The sequence below is a fragment of the Epinephelus moara genome, chromosome 9 (genome assembly GCF_006386435.1).
Source record: "Epinephelus moara isolate mb chromosome 9, YSFRI_EMoa_1.0, whole genome shotgun sequence".
Classification (NCBI taxonomy): domain Eukaryota; kingdom Metazoa; phylum Chordata; class Actinopteri; order Perciformes; family Serranidae; genus Epinephelus; species Epinephelus moara.
The window spans coordinates 3,730,714-3,754,960 of record NC_065514.1 but is presented as its reverse complement, the minus strand read 5'-3'; the positions used below and the strand labels follow the sequence as shown (position 1 = coordinate 3,754,960).

The 24,247-nt window shown below is 41.0% G+C and overlaps 2 protein-coding genes across 4 annotated transcripts in view; both read right to left on the bottom strand.

Annotated features, from left to right (window-relative positions):
• Window positions 1–20,082, bottom strand: part of LOC126396026 (uncharacterized) — a 37,495-nt gene extending 17,413 nt beyond the window's left edge. Inside the window, exons 1-4 of one of the 2 annotated variants that reach the window (XM_050053847.1) lie at window positions 19,957–20,082; window positions 19,730–19,827; window positions 18,435–18,487; window positions 15,501–16,644 (exon numbers count right to left, since the gene is read on the bottom strand). In XM_050053847.1, the coding sequence (XP_049909804.1) occupies window positions 15,501–16,644; window positions 18,435–18,442 (1,152 nt within the window). In that variant the 5' untranslated portion in view covers window positions 18,443–18,487; window positions 19,730–19,827; window positions 19,957–20,082. Of the gene's footprint in view, window positions 1–12,181; window positions 16,645–18,434; window positions 18,488–19,729; window positions 19,828–19,956 lie in introns of those variants that run through there. The other variant, XM_050053846.1, reaches the window with a different exon arrangement.
• LOC126396073 (plancitoxin-1-like) lies at window positions 7–7,721 on the bottom strand. Of its 2 annotated transcripts, XM_050053912.1 has the most exons (6): window positions 7,527–7,721; window positions 7,048–7,076; window positions 5,470–5,567; window positions 5,112–5,292; window positions 1,180–1,258; window positions 7–204 (listed from the first exon to the last, which is right to left on the bottom strand). In XM_050053912.1, the coding sequence occupies exons 3-6, from the start codon at window positions 5,559–5,561 to the stop codon at window positions 23–25; spliced, it is 534 nt and encodes a 177-aa protein (XP_049909869.1). In that variant the 5' UTR covers window positions 5,562–5,567; window positions 7,048–7,076; window positions 7,527–7,721; the 3' UTR covers window positions 7–22. The 2 variants fall into 2 exon arrangements, with proteins under 2 accessions (XP_049909869.1, XP_049909868.1); XM_050053911.1 differs by lacking the exon at window positions 7,048–7,076 and having other exon boundaries at window positions 7,527–7,719.
• Window positions 20,083–24,247: the final 4,165 nt, after the last annotated feature.

Genomic DNA, 24,247 nt, shown 5'->3' with positions numbered 1-24,247 from the left:
ATCTTCACATTCAAGGTGTATTTTAACTGAGCTCGTTACCTATGTTCCTGAACATGTCGTAGCTGAATGTTACACAAATAAACGTCTGAGCATTCCTCGCTCCAGTGCCAGGCCAGAAATGAGTGGGATCTCTTCTGAAAGGGAACCGTGGTGTGCTGTGTAAGAGCCAGACTCCAGTGCCGGTTTTGTTCACCATCAGAACCCCTGAGGAAAATGAACAGTTAGACAGCACCTCATAAAATGGCTTTCCAAAACACTTTACCATTTGCACTCATTCACCAAAGGTTGGAGCCCCAAGTGCAGTTTGGGGATCCATGTCCTCTTCTAGGACACTTTAACATGTGGACAGCAGTAGCTGGGGATCAAACCACCTCCTGAGCCACAGCTGCCTCCAGGTCATCTGAAGCAGCTACGCTCAACTGACAGGACACTAAACTCTGAGCAAAATCAAATTTGGTGTGTCCTCCCAATTTTCAGATGTTGGTTGTGAACAACTAGAAGTGTGACCACTGTGTCTACGGTCCTCAACATTGCCTGTTTCTTTTTGCCTCTTAAAGAGATTGAACAGCACATGATGAAGCTCTTTGCCTGGGAGAGACCCTGCTCATGCAGTATAAAACGACCTTGTGCCTTGTTGCTGTGCTCAGTCTTGTCATGGTGTATGACCTGTGACATCAAACTATCTTCCGCAACCTCTACCTGGCAGCAGAGTTTGGCTGTTACTCACTGAGTTTTAAGCCTCTTACACAGCTGTTTCTGTTTCACTGAATAACTGTGTTTCAACCTACATATTAAATTGATCATCAGCACCTGTGTGGTATGACTGGTTAATCATACACCCGACTATGATCCCACAAAATTCCTGACTGTGTGCAGGTGTACCTAGAAGAATTGATGCTGTTTTGAAGGCAAAGGGTGGTCACACCGAATATTGATTTGATTTAGATTTTTCTTCTGTTCGCTCACTCTGTAAGTCCATAAAAATAAACTGTTACACTTTATATTTTCGAAAGCTTTCTTACATTACAGCATTTCTTCACACCTGCCTAAAACTTTTGCACAGTGCTGTGTTTGTGTGTGTGTATATATATATACACTGTGTGTGTACACACTTCTTGCTATTTTCCAGCTTCCCATAAATAGTAGAAGATATGTTCTCTGTAAGAAGATGGTATTTACCTTTACTGTGGCCAAACATTTGTGCAGCATGCCCTCCTGGAGGTTGATCGCTATAGCTGATGAACCCAAAGTCCTGCGGCTACAAACAGAAGACAGAACAGAGAAGAAACAAAGATTAATAATGTATTTTAAAGTACAGAGAATCCCTCCGTACATGTGCAACCACAACATACTGTAAATAATCACCTGCTTCTCACATCATACATAAACACTGCATTACATTTATTTAGCTGAAACTTTCACTTTAAAGTGATTTTACAATAAATGCATTTAGCCCCGTGGGTACTTCTCCAAAAAGTGCAAGAATCATGCAAATTCATCCGCCTCATCAGATATGCTATGTGCTGAACTGAACAAACAAAAGTGCAAACTGTCATGCTAGTGTGTGTTGTAAGTACATTTCTGTAAACTTTAGCAATAGCATTTTCAGTACATTTTTGTCCTTGATATTATACAGTAGAAAGGCAGGCAGGAAACGTGGGGGGAGAGAGAGGAGGCTGACATAATATTAAATCTGATTGCATTTATTTAGGTTACTATTGTATTAAGAATATAGGATATAGCAGATACTTACAAAAGATGACCTTTATATTACATCATTTCCCTCAGTCAGCGACTCGCAATATCAGAGACTGCCAATGTACAGAGCCCAGAATTTTGTCCAGTGTGTTAAGATACAGTGCTAATGCTTTCATGAGGCACATTGAGTGCGTTTACATGGACAGTTTAATTCCCTTTTCATTCAGAATGAAAGTTCATTCCTATTAAAAGTGATCTTGTAAACACCTAATTCAGAATGAAAATGGCCAATGTGATTGAAAATTCAATCCGATGTAAGGGGCTGGAATATTCCGTTTCTAATTCCCAATGAAAGAATTTCTCGCACTTGTATACACTCATTCCTCTTTAAGTTCATTCCGGTCTTTCTGCGCATGCTCGTTTCCTTGCCCTTCTGGCGCCATGACGTATATAGCGCGCATAGCAACGGGCTGAGATAGAGCAGTCGGACTCGTTGCACTCACCGGTTTCCATTCGCCACAGCACGGTCTTCTATCTCCCTTCTTCGACCTTCTACCTCCCTTCTCCTCCTCAACAGACGAAGCATTAGCAGAACAAGGTTGTTGTCGTACTGCTGCTTCAAGAATATAAGCAAAACAAGCCCGAAAAAGGCACTAAGAACGGCGTCGTCAAGCATCTTGTTATCCGGAGCGAGGACTACAGTGTTTTCTTCCGGTAAACGTAAACACGTAACATCCGCCCCGCCCCCTATCCAATCAGAAACCTTCCCTGCCCCAAACCTTGCATGGACCCGAATAAAGGCGATTAAACTGATCTCCGTGTAAACCCTCATTCAGAATGAATATTTCCCATGTAAACTACCTGGAAAGACTTTAATTCAGAATGATTTCATTCAGATTTATTTCATTCTGAATGAGAAGCCATCATGTAACCACACCCAGTGAGTGTGTTTACATAAACATGAAGAACCTGTTCATCATCAGGTTTTGGAGTATTCAGTTTATGGGCCCTATTTAGATGGTCTAAAACGTAAAGCGCCAGGCGTGCGGCACATGGGCGTGTCCCAGTCACTTGCTAGTTAGACAGTGCGTTTTCAGACTGTGCGCCATGGCGGAGAGTCTAAAAGGGTTGGACTTACTCTGTGAATTAGTCATGGGTGTGTTTTGAGCGTATTATTCAATAAGCCAATCAGAGTGTCATCTCTCATTCTCTTTAAAAGTGGCACGATTGGAGCGCATGGCGGAGAGCTAGTTAGATGGCGCTCCTACCAACTGGAAAGAGTGAGCGTTTTACAGCTGAGGAAACGATAAATGTATCTCTATATCGACTGTCCCGTCACATCTGATGACAGATCAAAGGGGATTGGCACCGTTTGGCACACGTAATGGAAACCCAACCTGATTTGATTAACACAGCTGCAATCTAATAAGTTCACATCCCTCTCAGCCAACCACAAACAGCCACAGCATCAGATAGGGAGTATATATTCAGCATCTGTCATCTTAGAAAAGTCAAAAAGAAAGAAACAGAATGAGACTGCAAGAGAGAAAGAGAGAGCGCGCGCACAAGAGAAACGCTATCAACAAATTGTAAGTTATTCAGTTTAATTTTAACCCGGGAGGTTAGAGAGCCCAGCTCCCTCTCCAGCATCCTGAACCCCCCCGCCCGAAGGTCCAGGAAGGGCTGGTCCCGTGGCTGAACCCGGCCCGTCTGGTCTGGCTGCGTGCTGGCTGCGGAGCTTCCCCCGGATGCCCCCGGCTGTGCATCCTCCTCCTCCTCCTCCTCCTCCTCCTCCTGACAAGATGATCTTCAGTTTTACGTTCTAAAAGCTTTTTTTTTTTAAATATACATTTGTACGTGGCTCTAAGTTTACGTTTTTAGTTCACAGAAGCTGGTTATTGTTGTATTTATGTCAAAATAAAGTTTATCAAACGTTTTCACATCTTTGATTTTGTGATTTACATGCCAAAGTGATCACAATTCAATTGGGAAAGACAAGTTCATTCTATGCATCATCAGCCCGTGGAGGTCTGCTCGCAGTTCCGTATATTCGGACACTGCGAGCAGACCTCCCGGATTATGATGATCATTATTACTGCGATTAGATCATTCTGATTAATGACTGACCATTAAGATGTGTTTCTGATAAATATTTTAATCTGCACAATAATAACCTTTCACATTGTAATCATATTTTTATTTGTTATCTTTTGCATATGTGTGGCTGCTCCGTGTGTGTCTGAACAGAGTGCACGCGCGTTGTGCACCCGCCTAGAGACGCATATTACTAACTTGTTTAACAGTGAAATACTGCACCGTTGACTTTAGACCAGTTTTTTGTTGGTCACTGGTGCATTTGCTTTTTACGTCATCTAACTTGCTACGCGCCATGACTGCGCCTGACCACTCCTCATTTTTAGACCAACACACCCAGAGAAGCGCAAGTTCATTTGCTAGTTAGACGATGAGGGCGCAGGGCGTGAAAATGACAACTCCACCTGCATCTAAATAGCAATGACACTTGTGACATGGATTATGCGCCCTCCGCCGTCCGCTTTAGACCATCTAAATAGGGCCCTATGTGTTTGAGCTTGTAAAATCCATATCTCCTTTTCATAAACACAGTATTCTGCTTATGAGAAACCTGTCTATGATACCTGGAATAAAAAAGAAAACCCGAGCACTGTTGCATGAATAGACCTTATCCCTTTTATTGGGAGCCAACAAATACCTGCCAGGCGTCAGGCGGCTTCAGCCAAGTGACGTAGCAGAAATACAAGCTATGCTGGTGGCAACAGCTTTTCACTTCTGAAAAGATGATGAAACACAGTTTGTATTTTGGTAATGACAGAAAAAGATGATGAAACACAGTTTGTATTTTGGTAATGACAGAAGCTGCTTATGTTCTTCCACTGCTCCCCTGCACTACGCATTGGTAGTGACAGCGGCAGCCTGACATCGGTCAAAGTGGAGGAAAGTGTTGTAAGAGTTGAGTGTTCAGTGTTTGTGTGTGTGCACGGTTGAGAGAGGAAAAATTAGATGATGGATAAGCTCAGAGCAGACAGCTGTTGGCGATTGGAGGAGACAACAAATTAGCTGTTAAGCTGTCAAGTGGAAGTAATATGTCTTGTCACTCTCATCTTCCATTGGCAGTTTGTTTTTGTAAACATCCCAAGTGCCTGTCCAGATAGACTGCAGTCATCTGTAACCACGTTACTAGTATTTTTCATGTAACCTGATATCTCTGCACTTGTGTAAACACCATACCCTGTATTTGATCATAACCAGGATAAGCCTCATAAATGGGTTATTGATGTCCATGTGAACACACTCAACAACTCACACTCACTGTTTTTCTCAGAGATTATAACATATTGGTGGTACCAGCCCATGACCAGACCATTGATTCTCACCATTGACCTGATTGGAGTGAAGAGGGGCCGCAGGGTGTTTGCCAGGACGCCGTTCGGATCTTTGATGCTCTTATAGTTAGGTGTTGAGGGTACCATCTTTGTCATTCCAGTTGAGTCAATGTAAAGATACTCCAAACCAGTAAGAGACGGTGTCTGTGTGGGTGCCTTGTAAATGATGTACCTGACGATAAACAACAGAACAGCAACATGAACTGAGAAGAAGCAAACTCAGAGGGGGAAATGTTAACCAGATTTCACAGACCTATCAAATACACCTGTTTGTTACATCAGAGTACTGACAGAAGTACCTTTTGTAGGATTTGGCTAGAAGGTTACTAAAAGTCAAGTGTTGCCTCACCAGTCCACAATCCCATTGTTCTTGTCTCTGCAGGTCACAGTGCCCTCAGACCTCCAGCAGAGCAGACTCACAGTCAGGACAAACCTCCACATAACTCCCTGAAACACAGTAATACACACAGCAGCACATTAGCTTGGTTCATGTGAGCACCTTTCAGACATACACTTCCCTTTGTCAATGTGCTAGAAATTTTGCGTTAGCCTTATATTTGACCCGGAATAAAAATCTCTACAGCAATATCAACAAATTTTGTGGATCAATGTCCAGAAGAGCGTAAGTTGTTCAAAGTAGGTTTAAAGGCAAACTTTGACCATTTTAAAAATCAATCCATGTTTGTCCTGACATGTTTACACAAAAATAATCTGCTGAAAACGGAAGTGTTTCTCTTTCCCATTTTCCGTGTTCAAACGACAACATTTTGATAACAGTCAGTGCACACGGATCTGCAAAAACAACTAAAAATGCTGTAGTATACATACCAGTCCAGCAGTTGGCGGTGTAACTTTGTAACAAAGGAACATGTGCCTGTGCACGTATGCTTCCTTTTACAGAGGGTGAGGCATAAACAAATAAAAGCCATTGGAGGAGCGTATGGAGGTGTGGTTTTAATATTCTTCAAGTTGTGTGAGGAAATATGGGGTGGGTCACCTGCACCATAGAAGCTGGCATCAAAACAGTTAATATGCAGAATACTGCCTGGCCTCCAGCACGCGTTGTTAGACTCCCACTTTGGATTTTAAGTTCAAATGAAGAGTCTGTTAGATGCTGAAGGTTGTTAAGAGCTGATAGGAAATGCGTCAAGAACATTTGTTCATTGCTGTTAAGCATGATGTATTTGATGCTGTATGCTACAGCAGCACAGGTGCATTCACTCAGAGGCCATTGTTTTTAAATGTATAAATTCTACCTTAACATAATTTGTGAAACTTGAAAATAATTCCATAACAGATAACTTTATGACAAAACAGTTGTAGGCCACTGGATTGTATTTTATTGGATTAAATGTCTGCCTAGTCGAGGAGCCTTGCATGTTGTCCTCTATGTACCTACTGTATGTGGTGAAATGTGTTGCTCGTAAGTATTGCTCCATCTTCAACAAACCTATTTTTGCTATGCTTTTTTAAGGCAGAGCTCAACAGCCACAGAGGAGACAGACTAAAGAGAAAAATCCAAAGAGATCCAGCTGTGCAGAAGGGCCTTCAAATAAAGAGGAGGATGGTGAACCCTCTGGAGGAGTCAGAGAGGCACGACACAGAGAGGCTAGATAAAATCACAGACAACATAGCCACCACTACCAACACCATCCAAGAACAACAGCACAAATTGCCTTGGTACAATTGCCTTGACAATTCAGCAACAACCTACTCAGTGTTCAACACCACTTTAGGTTATTAGCTTAGACTGTCTGGTATGTGAGCTGCTGGGCAATACAACAACTGAAAATGTATTAATGGACCATTAATGTCAAACACTGGGCATTAGATAAGTCAAAGAGATCAATTATCTGTAAAATAGATATAAAATCCATAGGTCAGAGAACTGACAACACTCTTCTTCCTCAGAGTCATCATCACTTACTGTGGGTCTCCAGCAGCACTGCCTCCTCACTGGAAAGGAAAAGGACTTCAGAAATTTAGACCTCTCATTGTGCCAGACACCAAATATCACAAGAATAAAGCAGCCTTTTTCTCATGGCATCATCATGCTGAAGTCATACTGGAAGATTTCTGTAACAAAAACCCAGGAGTGCCCATTGCCTCAGCCAAAATGCATAGGTCGCACGACGGGATTTTAAATTTGAAATTGAAAAAACAGACGGGTAAACATAGCCACGTTCCTGCTTTATGTTTTAATCTTCAGCTTCCCTATTTTAACAATTGTAAATATGGCAGTGCCAAATTTCAGCAATGTACCAGTATTGTGCCAGTATTGCCCGTCTTGAGGGGTTCATCCTCTTAATGACGCATAAAACAATGAATTATTCAGCCAGACTTTTGTAGAGAGAAACAGGCTCATCCTAACCCTCAAAACAAACCAGGTGGAGTGAAGCCACGTACCTTTGAGAAGTAATACAATGTTGCAGAAGTCGTCAGCTTCAGTCTTCAGCTTCAGTCTGGAATAACTTTTGTATTCTTTAATCTGCGCAGTATTTCTGAAACCGTGTGATGTGCAGCGCTCCCAGGACGACTCCTTCACTGAAACCTATTTATCTCTCCTCGTGACTTTATCTCTCCCCCTCACAAAATGTGCCAATCAACATTCGCTGTCCAACAGGCTCTTCATTAATTTTTTTTTAACATCCCCATGAACTTGTTTCCATGAACCCATGAACTTTTTTTTGGCTAAGGTCAATATTTATCTGAACCTTGTCCCTAAGATAACAAAACTAAACTACAATTAAACTAAACAAACTGAACTAAAGGTTAAACAGCATCAAAACACCAAATGAGGAAATATCAGTAACTTTATATTAGTATTTAATATTATAGCCCACAGTTTCCAGTGTCATTTTGTTGTATGAATCAAGACCCAATAAAATACTTTGTAGGTACCTAAATGTAGGTACAGTGTCTAATTCTTTTACTTGCGCAGTAAGAGTGCTGGCTGTGATACAGCGTTGATCGTTCTCCCCTTTTAACTCTTGAATTAAAAAGCATTAACGGTCACAAACCATAATTAAAACTACAACTTACTTTGGCTATTTTGGGACAGACAATAAAAGCTGGTCACACTACTACTCTCGAACAACTGTTTTCTCTGTTGCAGTTTTTGTCAGACACCAGAAGCCAGTTGCACCAACTGGTCTTAACTAAACCTTGTCCCAACTAATAAGTCTGTCTTTGTTAAGACCAGTCTTTAAAATGAACTTTACGTTGGTTGCACCAACCAAATTTAGCCGAGTCTTAACTACACCTGGTCTGAGTGGTGCACCTTCATATGAATGTCCAGCAACTACGGCTATTGCCTAGCAACGCATGAGTTGCGAGGACACATCGTTAACATTCCCTTGCTGCCTTGTTATTGTGTTGCTAAATATTTATCATTTGAGGCAACATTATTACGGAGCATTAGAGAAAAAAAAAATCTAACTGACTTCCACAGCTCTTACACACTGTAGTATCACAGCTGCAAACATGGCACCCACAGGTCCTTATCCTCATCTCTGGAGACTTTAATCATGCTGCTCTGTCTCACACTCTCCCTACCTTCACCCAGTATGATAAGTGCGCCGCCAGAGACAATAAAACATTAAATCTACTTTATGCAAACACAAAGGATGCATACAGCTTCTCCCTGCTCCCCCAGCTTGGTCGCTCAAATCACAACCTAGTGTATTTATTTCCTATCTGTACACCTATGGTGCATAAACAACCCTGAACCAAAAGGACTGTGAGGAGATGGTCTGAGGAGCTGAGGCATTGCAGCTGAGGCTTTGTCTTGAAACCACCGACTGGGAAGTACTGTGCAGGCCACATGGGGAAGACATTGACAGTTTAACTCACCACATCATGGACTATATAGACTTAACCTCTGTGTAGAGAACACTGTGCCTTTTAAGAAGGTATGATGTTTCTCCGGTAATAAACCCCGGGTGACCCCTGAGCTAAAATCCTTCCTGAATGAAGAGAAGAGGAGTTTTAGATCTGGGGACAAAGAGGAGCTGAGGAGGGTACAAAAGGAACTGAAAACGAAAATATGAAAGTTAAGAACAACTGCAGGAAAAAGATAGAAGAGTAATTCAAACAGAACAATGCAAGAGAGGGATGGAGAGGACTAAAAAAATATCTCAGGCCGTGGCAAAGGCAGCAGGAGGGGTTGAGAATCTGGAGACCAGGAATGGACAAATTAACTGAATTTGTTTTTTTGTGCATTGACAGCAGCAGTATTAAAGAGGAAGGACCACATCAGCCTCTGCTGCTTAATGTGCTGCTGCTGACCAGCTAATTAGTTTGTTATCTTGCTTGATAATGGACAGCAGTGGCAGTTCGACATTTGTTTGGTCACTTGTTCAACAAGCTGACGTGTGTTTGTTTGTATGTTGGCGAGATTGAAAAGGAGACTCGCAGGAAAGCTAATGAGGGTTGCTGTTAAACTTATGTGGCTCTTGTGTATCAGGCTGGAGATATATAGAGACAGTTGAGATTTTGACTTAGCCCCTGCTCCTTACAAGGTGTAAAAGTTACAGCTGGTTTTAGCAAGAAGAAGGATTTAGTCTATATGATGCAAGTGGTCAAACTAAGGTTGGACTTAGGATGCCAATACATGACCTGCTTATCTTAAGAGCAGGCGCAGGCCCTGTTGGTGCAACTGGCCCCAGATTTTCTGCTGAGGCAACCTTTCCTAAAAACTGCCATGAGCAAAGGGTAAAGTCATTTATTGATGTTTCTCCACCACATACTGTAGTAACAGCACCAACACTGGAGTCAATACAGCTAATTGTCTACGAAGTGGACAAGCCTGCTTCTAAGAGCTCTTGTAAGTATGTTGCTTTACTCCATAAATTATTGATAAGTACCTCATTATTCCAAGATTCAAAAACTTTATTTTTTATCTTTCTACCCCAAAACTACATTAATGTACCCTCACCATGGTGAGACTCCTGTTGTCATTCTTGGGATCGTATCCAAAATGTTTTATATATTCTTTAATAACCCGTCAAGTTTCAAGATTTTCCAGCTCTCTGTGACGCTGTAGTTTTGACATCATATTGTAACTGTGACGTGCCATAATTACTTTGTAGGTTTGATAATAAGGCATTTTTAGACTAAGATTCACATTTGAACCTGATCACATCGGATGTTATTGCTTGTTCATTAGCTTTTTACCAGTCATCAACCAAACTGAGGCATTTCTCAACTTTGGTCATGTTGTTTAATGATGACAGGCTCCATTGTTGAGAAACTGTCTTCACTAACATCTTTATACCTTTCTTCCTCCATCTCTGAGTCTGTTGCACATTCATGTGTTCACTTCTCAACTCCATCTGGTCCTCAGTTTCCAGAGCCATTTTTGTCTTTAATGGTCTTTACCTCTGTTACTGTTTGTTTGTTTGTTTGTTTGTTTGTTTGTTTGTTTGTTTGTTTGTTTGTCGCAGGATTTGTTATAAACTCCTTTTTGGTGCTCTTAAAAATCCAGACCAACCTATCATCAGTCAGCCAGGTGGAGGAGGTGGTCAGAGGGTGGAGCTTTGTGTCACATGACTTCTCAGAAACCATTTGGCATCGAGAAAGAGGGATGATGACACTTGAACTTGATTGTTGACACTGAACTTGCCCCTCAGAATGGATGTTCACACACCAAGACTCTTTAACTGTGTGTCAAGTTGAACATTGTGTTTTGGTTAGATGCCTTTTAAAACTTTGACAGTATAGAGAGTGTAGGGACTTAGACCATGGGAAGTACGTGATGCCACTTCCCGAACCCAATAACACCTGTACTCGTACTCCATACCACAGAAATGTAATTGAAACCAAGTTTTGAAAATGTGGATCTTCAGACCTTTGACCTGACAAATGTCAACCGAGATCACCAGTTGTCCTGCGTGTTTCACTAAAGTTTAAAGATGATAAATATTAATATTCAGTATAAATTAAAAACAGATGTTGAATTTAAAAAAAACAGGAAATTCATTGCTTCACATCATTAAAGAAAGCATAGCTCAACTTTTCATAGTTGAGATAATTAGCATTGAGCAATTTACTTTACTTGAAGTTCAAGATCAAAGTTACATCTGTACATTTGATTTTTAAGTTTGCTCAGTAAAAGTGGGGCAATCGGTTTCCCAACTTTTGTAAATCAAAATGAAGATGTTAAGATATAATGCAAGTCAATGGAAAAAGTTGATGCAGAACATAGACACAACATAGATTTGGGTCATTTAAACCTGATGTAATGATTAATTCCTCGTATGACTCATGAATCATGCATCTATCAGCTCATACATATAAACATGATGAGTCTTTACGGATTGAGAGACATTCACTATGGAAGGTGTAAAATACTAAAAATAGTTAGCATAGCATGTATTTATGCTCATTTCAGTAATAATTCTGTTTATTCTCATCCTCGTTAGACTTTGATAACACACTGTTATTAAGCAAACATTCATCCTCCAAGGTTTATTTTCAGTCTCCTTAGACTCCTGCCATCAGTAATGTTGTGCCAGCTCCATCTAGTGGGCACGGCAGGTTCTAACAGATGGTTATTAAATATCCTTCATGACCCTTATTCACATGGGAGTTCTAACTTTGTCTCTATTGAATCTCTGTCAGCCTGCCTGCTGAATAAACTCAGTAGAACAAAGAAACTGACATTAATTGAAGGAAGTTCAGCAGAAGCTTCGGAGCACAGGTGAAGATCCCGCGACCACGCTCAGAGTAAACGAAATAAAGCAGAGATTCTGTTGAAGAAACGACCCATGTCATCAAAGATATTTTTATTGTATCAGCCAAACGTGTTCAAGTTTGGATCAAAACGTCACATTTAATTCATAAAATCTTAAAAATATTCATTCCAAACTAAAGTAGAATATTTCTACGGTCTCTCCAAGTTTAGTATTTTTACTTTTTAGTAATAATGCATGAATGTTTCTTTTTTGTATCACAATTTACAAACTGTTGTGCGTAGCTTTGACTCACCTGAGAGGATGAACCAGTAAATCCAGGCTTCTCTTAAAGGCATCATGTTGAGTTTTTGACCACTCGTAGTACTGTTTGTTAAGTCAAGTCAGATTTATTTATGAAGTACATTTAAAAACAACCCACACTGACCAAAGTACAGACCAGAGAGGGCAGCTGAAACCACAAATAAAATACGACAAAACAACATAAACATAATTGTATATAACACAAAGGCAAAAGTAAATGAATCAGCCACATCAGGAGGATTCAAACACTAGTGAACAGCAGGATGTTTTCTACAAAGTTGTAATTTTTTAATGAGTGAGTCACCTGTTTTCTTTGTGTCTTTTGCACAAAGACAAACGTGCACTTGCATGAGCACACAGGAGCTGTGATACACATGGTTTCACACTACTACTACTGACAGTGATAAAGCCTAAAAAAAGGGCCGCAACAGAAGCCTGCAACTAAGCAAACATGGGTGCCGACGACGCTGATATCAAGAAATGCATTCAACACGTATCTTCCACACGGTACTAAAGCCATGCATGATGGGAACACACACATTAAACACACTTGACAGCAGTAACTTGGTGATGTACACAGCTGTTAAACAATAATCAATATTTCTGCAGATTGTTTATGACTGCACTATTTGATAAATGTATTTAAACTATTCAACCAGTGCTCAGACCAGGTGACTCTGAAAGATATGATGTTTAGATAATCATACATTTTATTCAGTTGTAATCTGAGAAGACACAAATACATCCTGTATCCAAGAATATAAACTGGCCAAACTGATGAATAGACGACGCACCAGTTGATCACACTGGTAATTATAGTTCTGTGAAGCAACAGTACAAACAGATCGACTGCAGTGATATACAGGCATACCTCAGGACACTATGATGTCACTGTTGGGTGTGGTTATTAGTTTCATCTGTGTCATCCAGGCCTGGAATTTCATCATTTTAGGGAGCAAGGCCACCTTTTGTGTTGTCAATTTTTTGAGGGCAGCAAGGCCATAAAATAAAACAATGATTTTAAGTCCACGTCCATAATGAATTTAATTTAAGGACAAAGGATGTATAACTATCTGTGAAATGAATAAATAAAACAAGCTCAACTAATAACTAGAAAAGCACTCAGAGAGCGCAGACCTCCGCCATTTTATTATTTTATCCACTTCGCTTCAACCGATCACCACCAAAATTTTATCATCTGTTCCTTGTCCCATTATCAACCTTTCCTGAAATTTTCATCAAAATCCGTTCAAAACTTTGAGTTATTTTGCAGATAAACAAACAGACCAACGCCGGCAAAAACATAACCTCCTTGGCGGAGGTAATAATGAGTATAAGAAGTAATAATGTGATTTATTTAATAGCACTAATAAACCCAATGTGTTTTAAATATAGAACAACCAGGTTCATGTATTTATAAGCAAACAATCTTAAATATTAGGCCTAAATATTTTTTGAGTGTACATGACAAACTGATTCACTGAACAAGACTGGCTTACAATTATTTCTGATGTGTTGTTAGATAACTAACAAAGAAACAAACTACAGCAGGACTATTCAATTACTATTTCAACTGGGCCACATTTCAAAACCAGATCATGTCGATTGGCCACATTTTTAGCAGCGAGCAGCCGATCCACTTTTTTTTTTTTTGTATATCTATATATATATATATATATATATATATATATACACACAGACATGGCCCTCTTCAACATGATGCAGAAACAGACTAAAAAAAGAGCTGTCAATGCACAGAAGCATAATAAGTGACATTAACAGTATCTAATAACACACACTATCTCTCTACCAGCATCTCCCTCTCTCCTCTCCTCCACATATGCACACTCACATGCACACACACATGCACACACACATGCACACACCTCACCTCCTGATGCTTTCTTTATAGGTCAGTTACACAGGATGTAGTTGTATGCAGTCCATGGCAGCAACAGTCATGTTTACAACAACAAAGTCACTATTTAAAACCCAGTAATATCTCACCGGAATATAAATATTCCTCCTGACATCACAACACTGAGTGAAGAAAGTCACGTTATCTCAGCATGAAGACAAACATCAGTATCAGTCATTCATCCTGCTCTCTGTCCCTCCTCTACTGAGGACACTCACTGTCTGCAGGTCGCTGCCTCAGGTACATGTTCAGATAAAGTGTTAGCCTACACACAGACAGTTTTCATTTAGTTTGTCTTAAACACTTTGCTGTTAGCACCACGAGCGCGAATGAGAGACCTTGGACAGAGCAAATTGAAATATTCTACATGCTGATCACATTATTGATAAAGTATTGGCTTGGCTGGCAGAGGTTTTATTGCACTTACTCACAGTAACAAGTGTAGCTGTCGTTAACTAGAGTCATCTTGAAGTTATATTCCCTTCATCTGCACCGTGGCCCCACCGCTGCACAATGATGATACATGAAACCGAAACTTTAAAAAGTGATGCAGATAATGGCGGAGCTTACTGTTATTACGGTGTTGATTAAACTTGCCTTGGGTTGTTTAATACCGGGTCTCGGTACCGATCCCTGCCCGGGCGTTTGATGAAGTCTCCTGGTTGGCCGGTGATAGATTGATGTCAAACTGTCATTATAGCCCGTCCGAGCGGTTCTTGCCAGGCTCGAATCAAACCCACCACTGGTGATGTACGCATCGTCTCCTTTGATGTTGCCCAATAAGACTCCAGAATGTCATCACAATTGTTTTTCTCAAAAGATGCAGGTGTCTTGCGGAGAAAACCGCAAAATCACCTGGGGGCAGTGTGGGCGGGGCATCAAGGCCACTGTGGCCTTAGGGCCGATATTATTTTCAAGGGCACAGGGCCAAATTAGGAGGACCATGGCCCTCGTGGCCCTCGTGAAATTCCTGCCCTGGTGTCATCAGTATAGCCCTTGTCATTTTTTTTATCTTTGGAATATTTGAGGCATGTTTGGTAATTTATTACGCAAGTACTGCAGCCCTGCCAGCAATCCTTTATCTTTTTTCATTGACATTTGTTTTAGTTTCTTGACCTTCTCTGCATCCTTTTTCTTCTCCATCTCCTTAATCAGGAAGTCGAGGTGGACATAAGTGGACAGTGAAACAACCTTTAGGGCGATCTCCTCCAGTTTGACAACATGCTCGTAGGCCTCATCCAGTAGTTGTGTTTTGTTTGCTTCAAGGTTTTCCTTCTCTTTTTGAAGAAATTCCAGGAGGCTCATCTTCTCCTCACTGTCTGCTTTGTTCTTTTTATACTTCTTTTTCACATCTTCTAGAGTCTTTTTAACTTTCCTTGTCTTGGTCACAAACCTCCAGTCTTCTTTCACATGATCTGATACAGGACACTTCTTGGTACAAACAGTGCAGCGGCCACCTTTCATGACCTCACACCATGAGGGACTTGGAGCCATTGTGCATCCAGGATAGTGACAGTTCTCCTCACAGACAGTGCAGCAGACAGCTCCCTGAAAGAACACCAACCACCACATCCCACCATCGATAGGTTCTTTTTCTCTGTAAGGCTCGTCAACTTCTACAGTAAACTCCTCGTTCTTCTTCATTTCTTGTTCATATTTCTCCAGAGCTTCCTGAGTCTGTTGGATTTCGTTCTGCTTCAGATCAATCAAGTGAATCTTCTCTTGCAGGTTCTGGACGCAGGCCGTCAGTCTGATTCGCTCATTCAGAACGTCCACAGTTGTCTCCAGCTTCTGAGGTTCAGTTTTTTCCAGAAAGTCTAAGAACTGTCTCATTCCTTTCATTACTATTTTATCTGCATGTTTAAGGTCTTCTATGTCCTCTGTCCTGTCTTCGTTCAGGCAGTTGTCAAACAGGAAGTGAACAGGCTGATTCTTCTCATTTGTGGCAAACTTAACATTCGCATCCTCGAGAGCTTTCAGAGCATTTTTAGGTGTTCTTCCATTTGAATAAGTGATGAGGGCGACAATGTTTTTCTCCATGTCTTTTCCAAACAGAGACACCACTGAATTTAATATGTATGAAAGTCGGTCGCTCAGTCGACATTCTGTTTGTGTAAGAACCAGACCCACTGCATTGATCTCATGGACGCCATTGTCTGAGCGGAACAAGTCAAATAATCTTTGACTGATGATGGCATCATGTTCAATCCCAGCAGTGCTCCCAAATCCAGGAGTGTCGATGATGGTCAGAGAGTAGGGCAGAGTTTGATCTTCAAAACCAAAGATCTCGTACACGATCACATCTGATGTCTGACTTTCACACTGACTTTTCTTCTTCTCCTTTATGATCTGAAACCAGACATTGTCCTCCCACTCCACTCCCATGGTGTAGTTGACCAAAGCATTGATCAGAGTAGATTTTCCTGCTCCTGTTTCTCCCACAAGCAAGATGGTTTTGTTTTTCTTGTTTGGATCTTTCTCACCAAGAGTCATTTTTGTCAGAGTTCCAATATTCTCTTTCTTTGGATTCAGCTGGTAGAGAGCAGGAGATCCTGAATGAATGAGCTCTTTGCAGGTGATGTTGTCAAACTTTGATGAGGTGTTAGTATTCCTGTAAAAACAAAAGTAATGACATTAGCTCAGAAGCTATTAGCTTAAATGAAATGGAATAAAAGCACTCCTGCTGGTTTCTGTTAAAGACTTGAATCTATTTGAAATATATATCTACAAACTGAGCTGTCACACACCAACTGATACCATGTCATGGTTTATAATTCAGCCAGATGTGTACATGTGAGAGATTCCATGTCAACATATCTGTGACCAGAACAAATTTTCCTACGTTTTGTGGTATAAATTGTGTCTGTACAGTGAAAATTGTGGCCATGGCAGCGAGTTAAAGACAAAAGTTTTAGACGATTTTTAGAGCCCTCTCCACTCTAGCTCACAGCATTCCATGCAATACACACCCATTATAAACTGACAATTTCTCCACATTTGCTCATGGTACTTTGAGAGGCACAGATCAAAAACGGTAAAAGATATGAAAAAATTAAAACATGAGTGAATAGATGAGACCTGTGGCGACATTTGAGAGTTGGAATGGAGTCTGTAGCACAAAGTGTGGAGACGCTGTAAAGGCTAGAAAAAGCCCAAAGATTGGTCTCTTTCTCCTGCTGCCATTCATTTCCTATGGGACAGCTTTCAAAGATCGTCAGGACGTTTTGTGGCACGTCACGTGTAAGAACCCATAACATCCAAACCGTTCAAGTAATGACAAAGTTATACTGAACTTTTGTTTGGCAGGGTGTGAGCTGTCATGTGTGCGAGGTTGAAGCCGATACGATAAACGGCCTAGGAGGAGATAGTTTTTGAAAGAGAGCATTTTTGAGCCAAAATCTTACTTTGAAAGGGCAAATAGCTCACTTCCTGTTGGATTTAGATCAGGGGTGTGGCACGTGATTTGTAGGTCTTGATGAGACGAACAAGACAATTTTTGTTTGATTTTTCTACGACATTCCTACGGGCCGCAGTGGCTATTTTAGTGTGGCTAGGTGGCGCTAGAGGTGGCGCATGATGATATGCTACTCCCCCTGTTAAGTGACAGTGAGTGACAGGCGGTTTTGGTTGCTTAGTAACGGCAGGCGCGACAGTAGCGCAACCTCCGAAGCGCCTTGGATAAAAGGATGGAAACGGCACAGCTGGCGTTTTCCACGCGCTTTTAGACGCTACATCTGAACGGGGCCTTAAACAACATTTTTTGATTCCCCTGCAAATATGCAATATTTTCCAAAATAAGGTGCAAAGTGGATTATTTGGGATGAGGTTATTACAGGCTTGATTAGGTCAATAATTGATCAGAACATTGATTTTGGTGCATTTTTATTTTTGGAGCTGAGAGTTTATTCGACAAAATTACAATTATTAAAAAAAACGGTCCCTCATAAAAGTGTAACAAAAATGCATATATAATTTTTTTTTTCACTGTCACTGCATCAAATCTTTTCAACTACTTAAGACCTGACCATAAATATTAAGTTTTTAAAAAAAAAATTTAATTTTTTATGAAAAGTTAAACCCCTGCAATGCATGTTGGGAAAGACCAATAGCATGAGGCTTGTCCAAAGTAAGGTAGTGGACGACCAGATCAAAGCTTTGGTGAGATCAACAAATAATGACCGTGATGACATGCAAAGAAAATATCATGAGTGAATTTTAAGTGATGAATATTGGAAGGTTCCCGTCCCAGTGTGCATTACACCACTCTTAAGTCATCGTAAACCATTCTCCACTTCCTGTCAGGAGGCCCTCCACATCACTCATTACACTAAACGAACACCTTGTCAGGTATCACCTCCTACATGTCTATTGTGTTGCTCTACAAACGTTAGTATTACTCACATTGCCATGGTAACAGCTTCACAGGAGCTTGGTGATGGAGCGCCTTGTGCGTTCTGGCAGAAAGAAAAACATGTCAGTAACCTCCACCTGTCAGTGCTGTAGATACTGTATCGTAACATGTTGATTTTGTAAATATGGATGACGCACAAAGACTGAGTTGGCTGTTTACACATGAAACATATAAATTAGCCAGGTATCTGGAGAAAGCTTGGGAGAAGAGGAAAAAAGCTCTTTATAATTCATAGATATATAACAGTTCTTTTATATTTATTTAAATTGTTTGTGTTTCCACATGTTGTATATGTAAGACTGGGAAATGTATATTTTGTAAATAATGTGTCTTGTAATCCCATGTGGGATTGGCCAAATATATGGCATGACATGGAAATAAAATATAATGATGAAAAAATGATGATAATAATGATGACTAAAGAGTGAGTGAACACGGCCCTTCAGCCTGTACCCACCTCCTACAGAGTTTAAGATCAACCTGTGTGTGTGTGTGTGTGTGTGTGTGGGTGTGTGTGTGTGTGTGTGTGTGTGTGTGTGTGCGTGTTGTTACTCTGTGCCGCTGTGTGCGCGTTGTGAACCATGGTAATGTGTGGTGGTTATATAAACTGATCAGGGCTGAAAAGCTGAAAATCTACCGATTGTCATGCTGTTTTCCCTTTCACAGCCACGGACAGCTTGTTTCACATCGTATAATAATATTTACATTTACTATGCAAAATGTGTGTGTGTGTGTGTGTGTGTGTGTGTGTGTGTGTGTGTGTGTGTGTGTGTGTGTGTGTGTGTGCTGCAGCTTCATGAGAGGGAACCCATAACACAACAGTTTGTCTGACACTGACGACGTTTTTACAGAAAAGAGAAGGATTTGAAGTCTATCTACCATCCTGCAAACAGAGAACCATGATTCAAAAGCATGAAAGATTCAAATCAAGTCATTTGTCAAGTTTAAACCTAAAATTCTAGCATGTTAAAAAAAAGGAGGATTGTATTTATCTGGAAACTTTTCTGCAGACTCAGTCTTTAGAAACTTTGGAATCCCCCGAGAAAGTTAAGTTCTTTTAGTCTGAATGATGCTTGACCAGACGACACTGGACCTACTGGAGGGTCCAGCAGAGTTAGAGGTGATAAACATTTCATACATTTCACATTAATGGCCATCTATCAAACCGATTAAACACTTTATTACTTTACTTTTGTTTGTTCAGTTTATTTAGGGACATGTTTGTGAGGTCGTTTAAGGACACAGGCTGACCTGGCAGACAAACATCCCACCTGATGGATCATACCTTTGTTTTCAAGTCCTGGTCGCACCAGAAAGTGGCACAGTGAAATTTCTATGAAGTCCCAAAAACTTTGTGATGTAGTAACTGAGGATGTTGTCTGTCTGGAAGAAAGAAAGAAAGTAATGAATAATGTGAATGTAAGATAGTATGTTCAGTTATTAGTTATGGCAGATAGAATTTCCCTCTGATTTCCTGATGGTGACATATTTAAGAATTCAGAGTGTTCTTACCTGTGTTGATGGTCTGTGATGCTGGAGACGAAGACAGAGAGCAGAGAGCTGTTTATATTTCTGCAGAGAGGGTGAACGCTCTGTGGTCACATGATTTCACAGAAACAGACTCAGAGACAAACACGGAAGTTACTCCACAGACTGGTTTATAGTTTTACTGAGCGATTATGAGGAAGTGACCGTAGTCTGTAAACAAGGAGGAGTTATGAAGGAGAAAACAGACCATGTGTCACATTTCAATCATTTGGATGAGTTTAAACTTGTAAAAGTTTAAAAAAAAATGTAGATTCATGTAACTACAGATATTTTGATGGTTGTATTTAGGGTCCTGGCAGCTTACTATTGTAATCCTAGTCCTAGGTATTCTTCTTCTTTCTTCTTTCTTCTTTCTTCTTCCGAGGAAATCATTCTTCCCATGGGTGAAAACTCACCAAACTGCACAAAGGTCCAGTCTCATGCCAGATATCCTGAGCTGCAAAAACAGGCCAATAGTCCTGATGGTGGCGCTACAGCAAGCGTCTAAAGTTCAAAAATTTGAAAATTCATAACAAATCAACCATACGTACNTTTTTTACAGTGGTTTGAGCCTTTCCATGCACGGATGGCTGCTTTCCTACACAGCAGTGAATGGCTTACTCAATTTGTGAAGCTACACATGAACTGTCACTGACTAATTAGCTCAGTGAGATAGAAATTGATTCTTAGTCTCAGAGGTTGTGAGTTCAAGCCTCAGCTGATGCAAAAGGTAGATTGTGTTGCTAAATTAAGATAAGATACATCTTTATTGATCCCACAATTGAGAAATTCCAGTGTTACAGCAGTCAAGGGGAAAGAGTCAGATTAAAGATTTCAAAATTTAAAAACGTAAAACAAACTAGGCATGCAAAAAGAGTACAAAAAAAATACAAGAAACAGCAATAAATAATAATAATAATAATAATGAGCAGTGAATAAAAAGTGAGCGATGGATTAAAGTGAACATATTTCGTGCAAAGTGAATATTGTATATGCAAATAAACAACAACAACATGGGGGACAGTTATGCTTATAATGGTGTCCATAAAGTGTCCATAGTGTCAATAAAGTGTCCATGGTGCAGTCTACTGTGAGCAGTGCTGGTTATGTAGCCTGACAGCAGCAGGCAGGAAGGACCTGCGATAGCGTTCCTTCACACACTTTGGGTGAATCAGTCTATCGCTGAAGGAGCTCTCCAGAGCTTTTATCTCCTCCTGCAGAGGATGGGAGTCATTAGTCCTCAGAGATGACAGCTTGGCTGTCATCCTCCTTTCTCCCACCACCTGCACAGAGTCCAGAGAGCATCCCAGGACAGAGCTGGCCTTCTTGATCAGCTTGTCCAGTCTCTTCCTATCTGCAGCCCAGACGCTGCTGCCCCAGCAGACTACTCCGTAAAAGATGGCTGATGCCACCACAGTGTCAAAGAAGGTCTTCAGGAGCGCCCCCTGCACTCCAAAAGACCTGACCCGCCTCAGCAGGTAGAGTCTGCTTTGGCCTTTCCTGTACAGTGCTGTTATGTGATTAATCCAGTCCAGTTTATTGTTAAGATGAACACCCAGGTACTGATAAGATGTCACCATCTCAATGTCCTTTCCCTGGAAGTTCACCGGTGTTGGGGGGAGGAGTCTGCGCCTGCTGAAATCCACCATCAGCTTTTTGGTTTTCCCTGCGTTGATCTGAAGGTGGTTCCTCAGGCACCAGTCCACAAAGTCCTGGTTCAGTTCTCTGTACTCCCTGTCGTCCCCATCTGTGATGAGGCCGACTATGGCAGAGTCGTCAGAGAACTTCTGCAGATGAGGTGGGGGTGTGGTATGAAAAGTCTGCAGTGTAGAGGGTGAAGAGGAACGGTGCCAGCACCGTCCCCTGCGGGGCCCCTGTACTGCAGACAACCAAGTCCGATACACAATCCTGGGTCCTGACATACTGTGGCCGGTCCGTGAGGTAGTCCAGGATCCAGGATGTGAGGTGATTAGCCACCCCTATGTGCTCCAGTTTGTCCCTCAGAAGTGCAGAAAGTGCAGGCTGTTCCTAAATTCCTAAATGTCTTCCAATTTTTCTGCTTGTTGCTCAGAATTGCCTAAAAATGCCCGGACCTGACCCATCGCTGCACAGCAGCTATAATTTTATTTGTCATTTGTTTTTCAAGACTGACTTGGTAAAGAAACAAATTCTTGTTGTGTGATGAATAGTAAATGTCTCTCATAAGTGGACCTCATGTTTCAAGGTAGATAATAATTATCTCTTATATTTCAAATCAAATTAAGGCTATTATTGTTTATGTATTTGATCACTGATCTTATGTCATAACCTGATAATCTCATCGCTGATTTCTGAAATCTGTTTGTGAATTTGCAACATTTTAGAAATATGTTTTGCATAAAACTCTTCTCTGATAAAACCTGATTGGTCCTTTGTGCAGACTTGTATTGGCTTTAGGCTAGAGGGCTGCATTGGATCGGGTCCCACCGGGTCCCAACCCAAATTTTGCAGGAGCAGGCGGTTTGAACTTTGCTGCGGGCGGGAACGGGCGGCTAAAAAAAACACTGCGGGATCGGGATGTAGCCTATAGCGACAGGATGGAGTTAACAAATGTTATGGAAAAGAAGCTCAAACAAGGCCTGAAGGCGCACTGAGCACTCTACTTCCCAGCACTCTCAAAGCTGGCGCGTTTCATCTTCAGTATCCCCGCATCCAGTGCACCTTCAGAGCGAGCCTTTAGTGTCTGTGGGCGCATCTTGTAAGAGAGACGCACGGGATTGGGACCGCAGTCGGTCAGCAACATTCTCTACCTCCACAGCAATATTATGGCCAAGTGATTCATTTGTTAAATTCATTCATTTCATTAGTTAACTTTGTTTATTTTCTGTTAAAAAGTTGTCCTTTCACGTCGGCACCGTTATTCTGTAACAAAGCCTGGTGGCGCCAGGGGGAAACACAGCTGGCCAACAACCAATTCAATCATCAATCAATTTTATTTATAAAGCCCAATATCACAAATCACAATTTGCCTCACAGGGCTTTACAGCATATGACATCCCTCTGTCCTTATGACCCTCACGAACATACAGCTTGGGTTAAAGGGGCAAAAGTCCGAGTAGGGCAGATGGGAGGGATGGTGGATGGGCCCTCAATCATTGACTTTCACCTGAGAGGCCAGTGTTCTCTTCCCGTATGAATATCAATCAATCAATCAATTTTATTTATAAAGCCCAATATCACAAATCACAATTTGCCTCACAGGGCTTTACAGCATACGACATCCCTCTGTCCTTATGACCCTCGCAGCGGATAAGGAAAAACTCCCCAAAAAAACCCCTTTAACGGGGAAAAAAAACGGTAGAAACCTCAGGAAGAGCAACTGAGGAGGGATCCCTCTTCCAGGACGGACAGACGTGCAATAGATGTCGTACAGAACAGATCAGCATAATATACAGCCAAACCCACAACTCAGATTTATTTCATACAAACATGCAGCCCAAAGTGTTTCACATGGAAAAACTGGAATGACACAGACACAAGACAATAAAATATTAATATTTAATATTTTTTTCTCCGTTAAAGGGTTTTTTGGGGAGTTTTTCCTGATCAGCTGTGAGGGTCATAAGGACAGAGGGATGTCGTATGCTGTAAAGCCCTGTGAGGCAAATTGTGATTTGTGATATTGGGCTTTATAAATAAAACTGACTGACTGACTGACTGCTCACTGTCACTGTACCCTGGAGGACATGTGGAAGTGCAAATTAAACGAAAATTTGCTATTTGAAGATTTAACTGCATGGCTGAAACCAGGACAAGGCTATGTATATATAATTTATGAAAAAAGTTTTTTAAACTCGGCATGATGGGAATCAAGGCCGTGGAATTCCACATGCAGAGTAAAAACCACTATTGCCAAGAAAACTTGACAACAAACGGCACATACTTACCACTCCTGTTCACGTCATGTTTTATGTTACAGTAAACATTTGGTCAAAGATTATCTTAACCCGACATAATTGATGGTGATTCATGTTTTATTTTTCTTCAGTTCTGGATATTGTATAATTGTTCTTAAATTTCATAACATTTAAGAATGTCTTAAAGTCTTAAAACTACTTTGCTTGAAGCTGTAGGAACCTTGTATCAAATAACATTCCTATTTACTGCGAAGTGTAAGAGTAAACGTGAAGAGCAAATGATCACATGATTAATCAGAGACATCTGCCATAATATCTTAGTGAGCTCATAGTGCCATATTATCCCACCAGAACACTGCGCTCTGAGAACGCAGGGTTAC

What these genes read in the sequence shown, in the direction of transcription:
- LOC126396073 (XM_050053912.1), bottom strand. Translation starts at nt 5,561, where the DNA reads ATGTGGAGGTTTGTCCTGACTGTGAGTCTGCTCTGCTGGAGGTCTGAG. An exon ending in TCACTCCAATCAGGTCAATG is followed by an intron (nt 1,259 to 5,111) that starts GTGAGAATCAAT and finishes TTCTGTTTGTAG; the next exon opens with CCGCAGGACTTTGGGTTCAT. An exon ending in AATGTTTGGCCACAGTAAAG is followed by an intron (nt 205 to 1,179) that starts GTAAATACCATC and finishes CATTTTCCTCAG; the next exon opens with GGGTTCTGATGGTGAACAAA.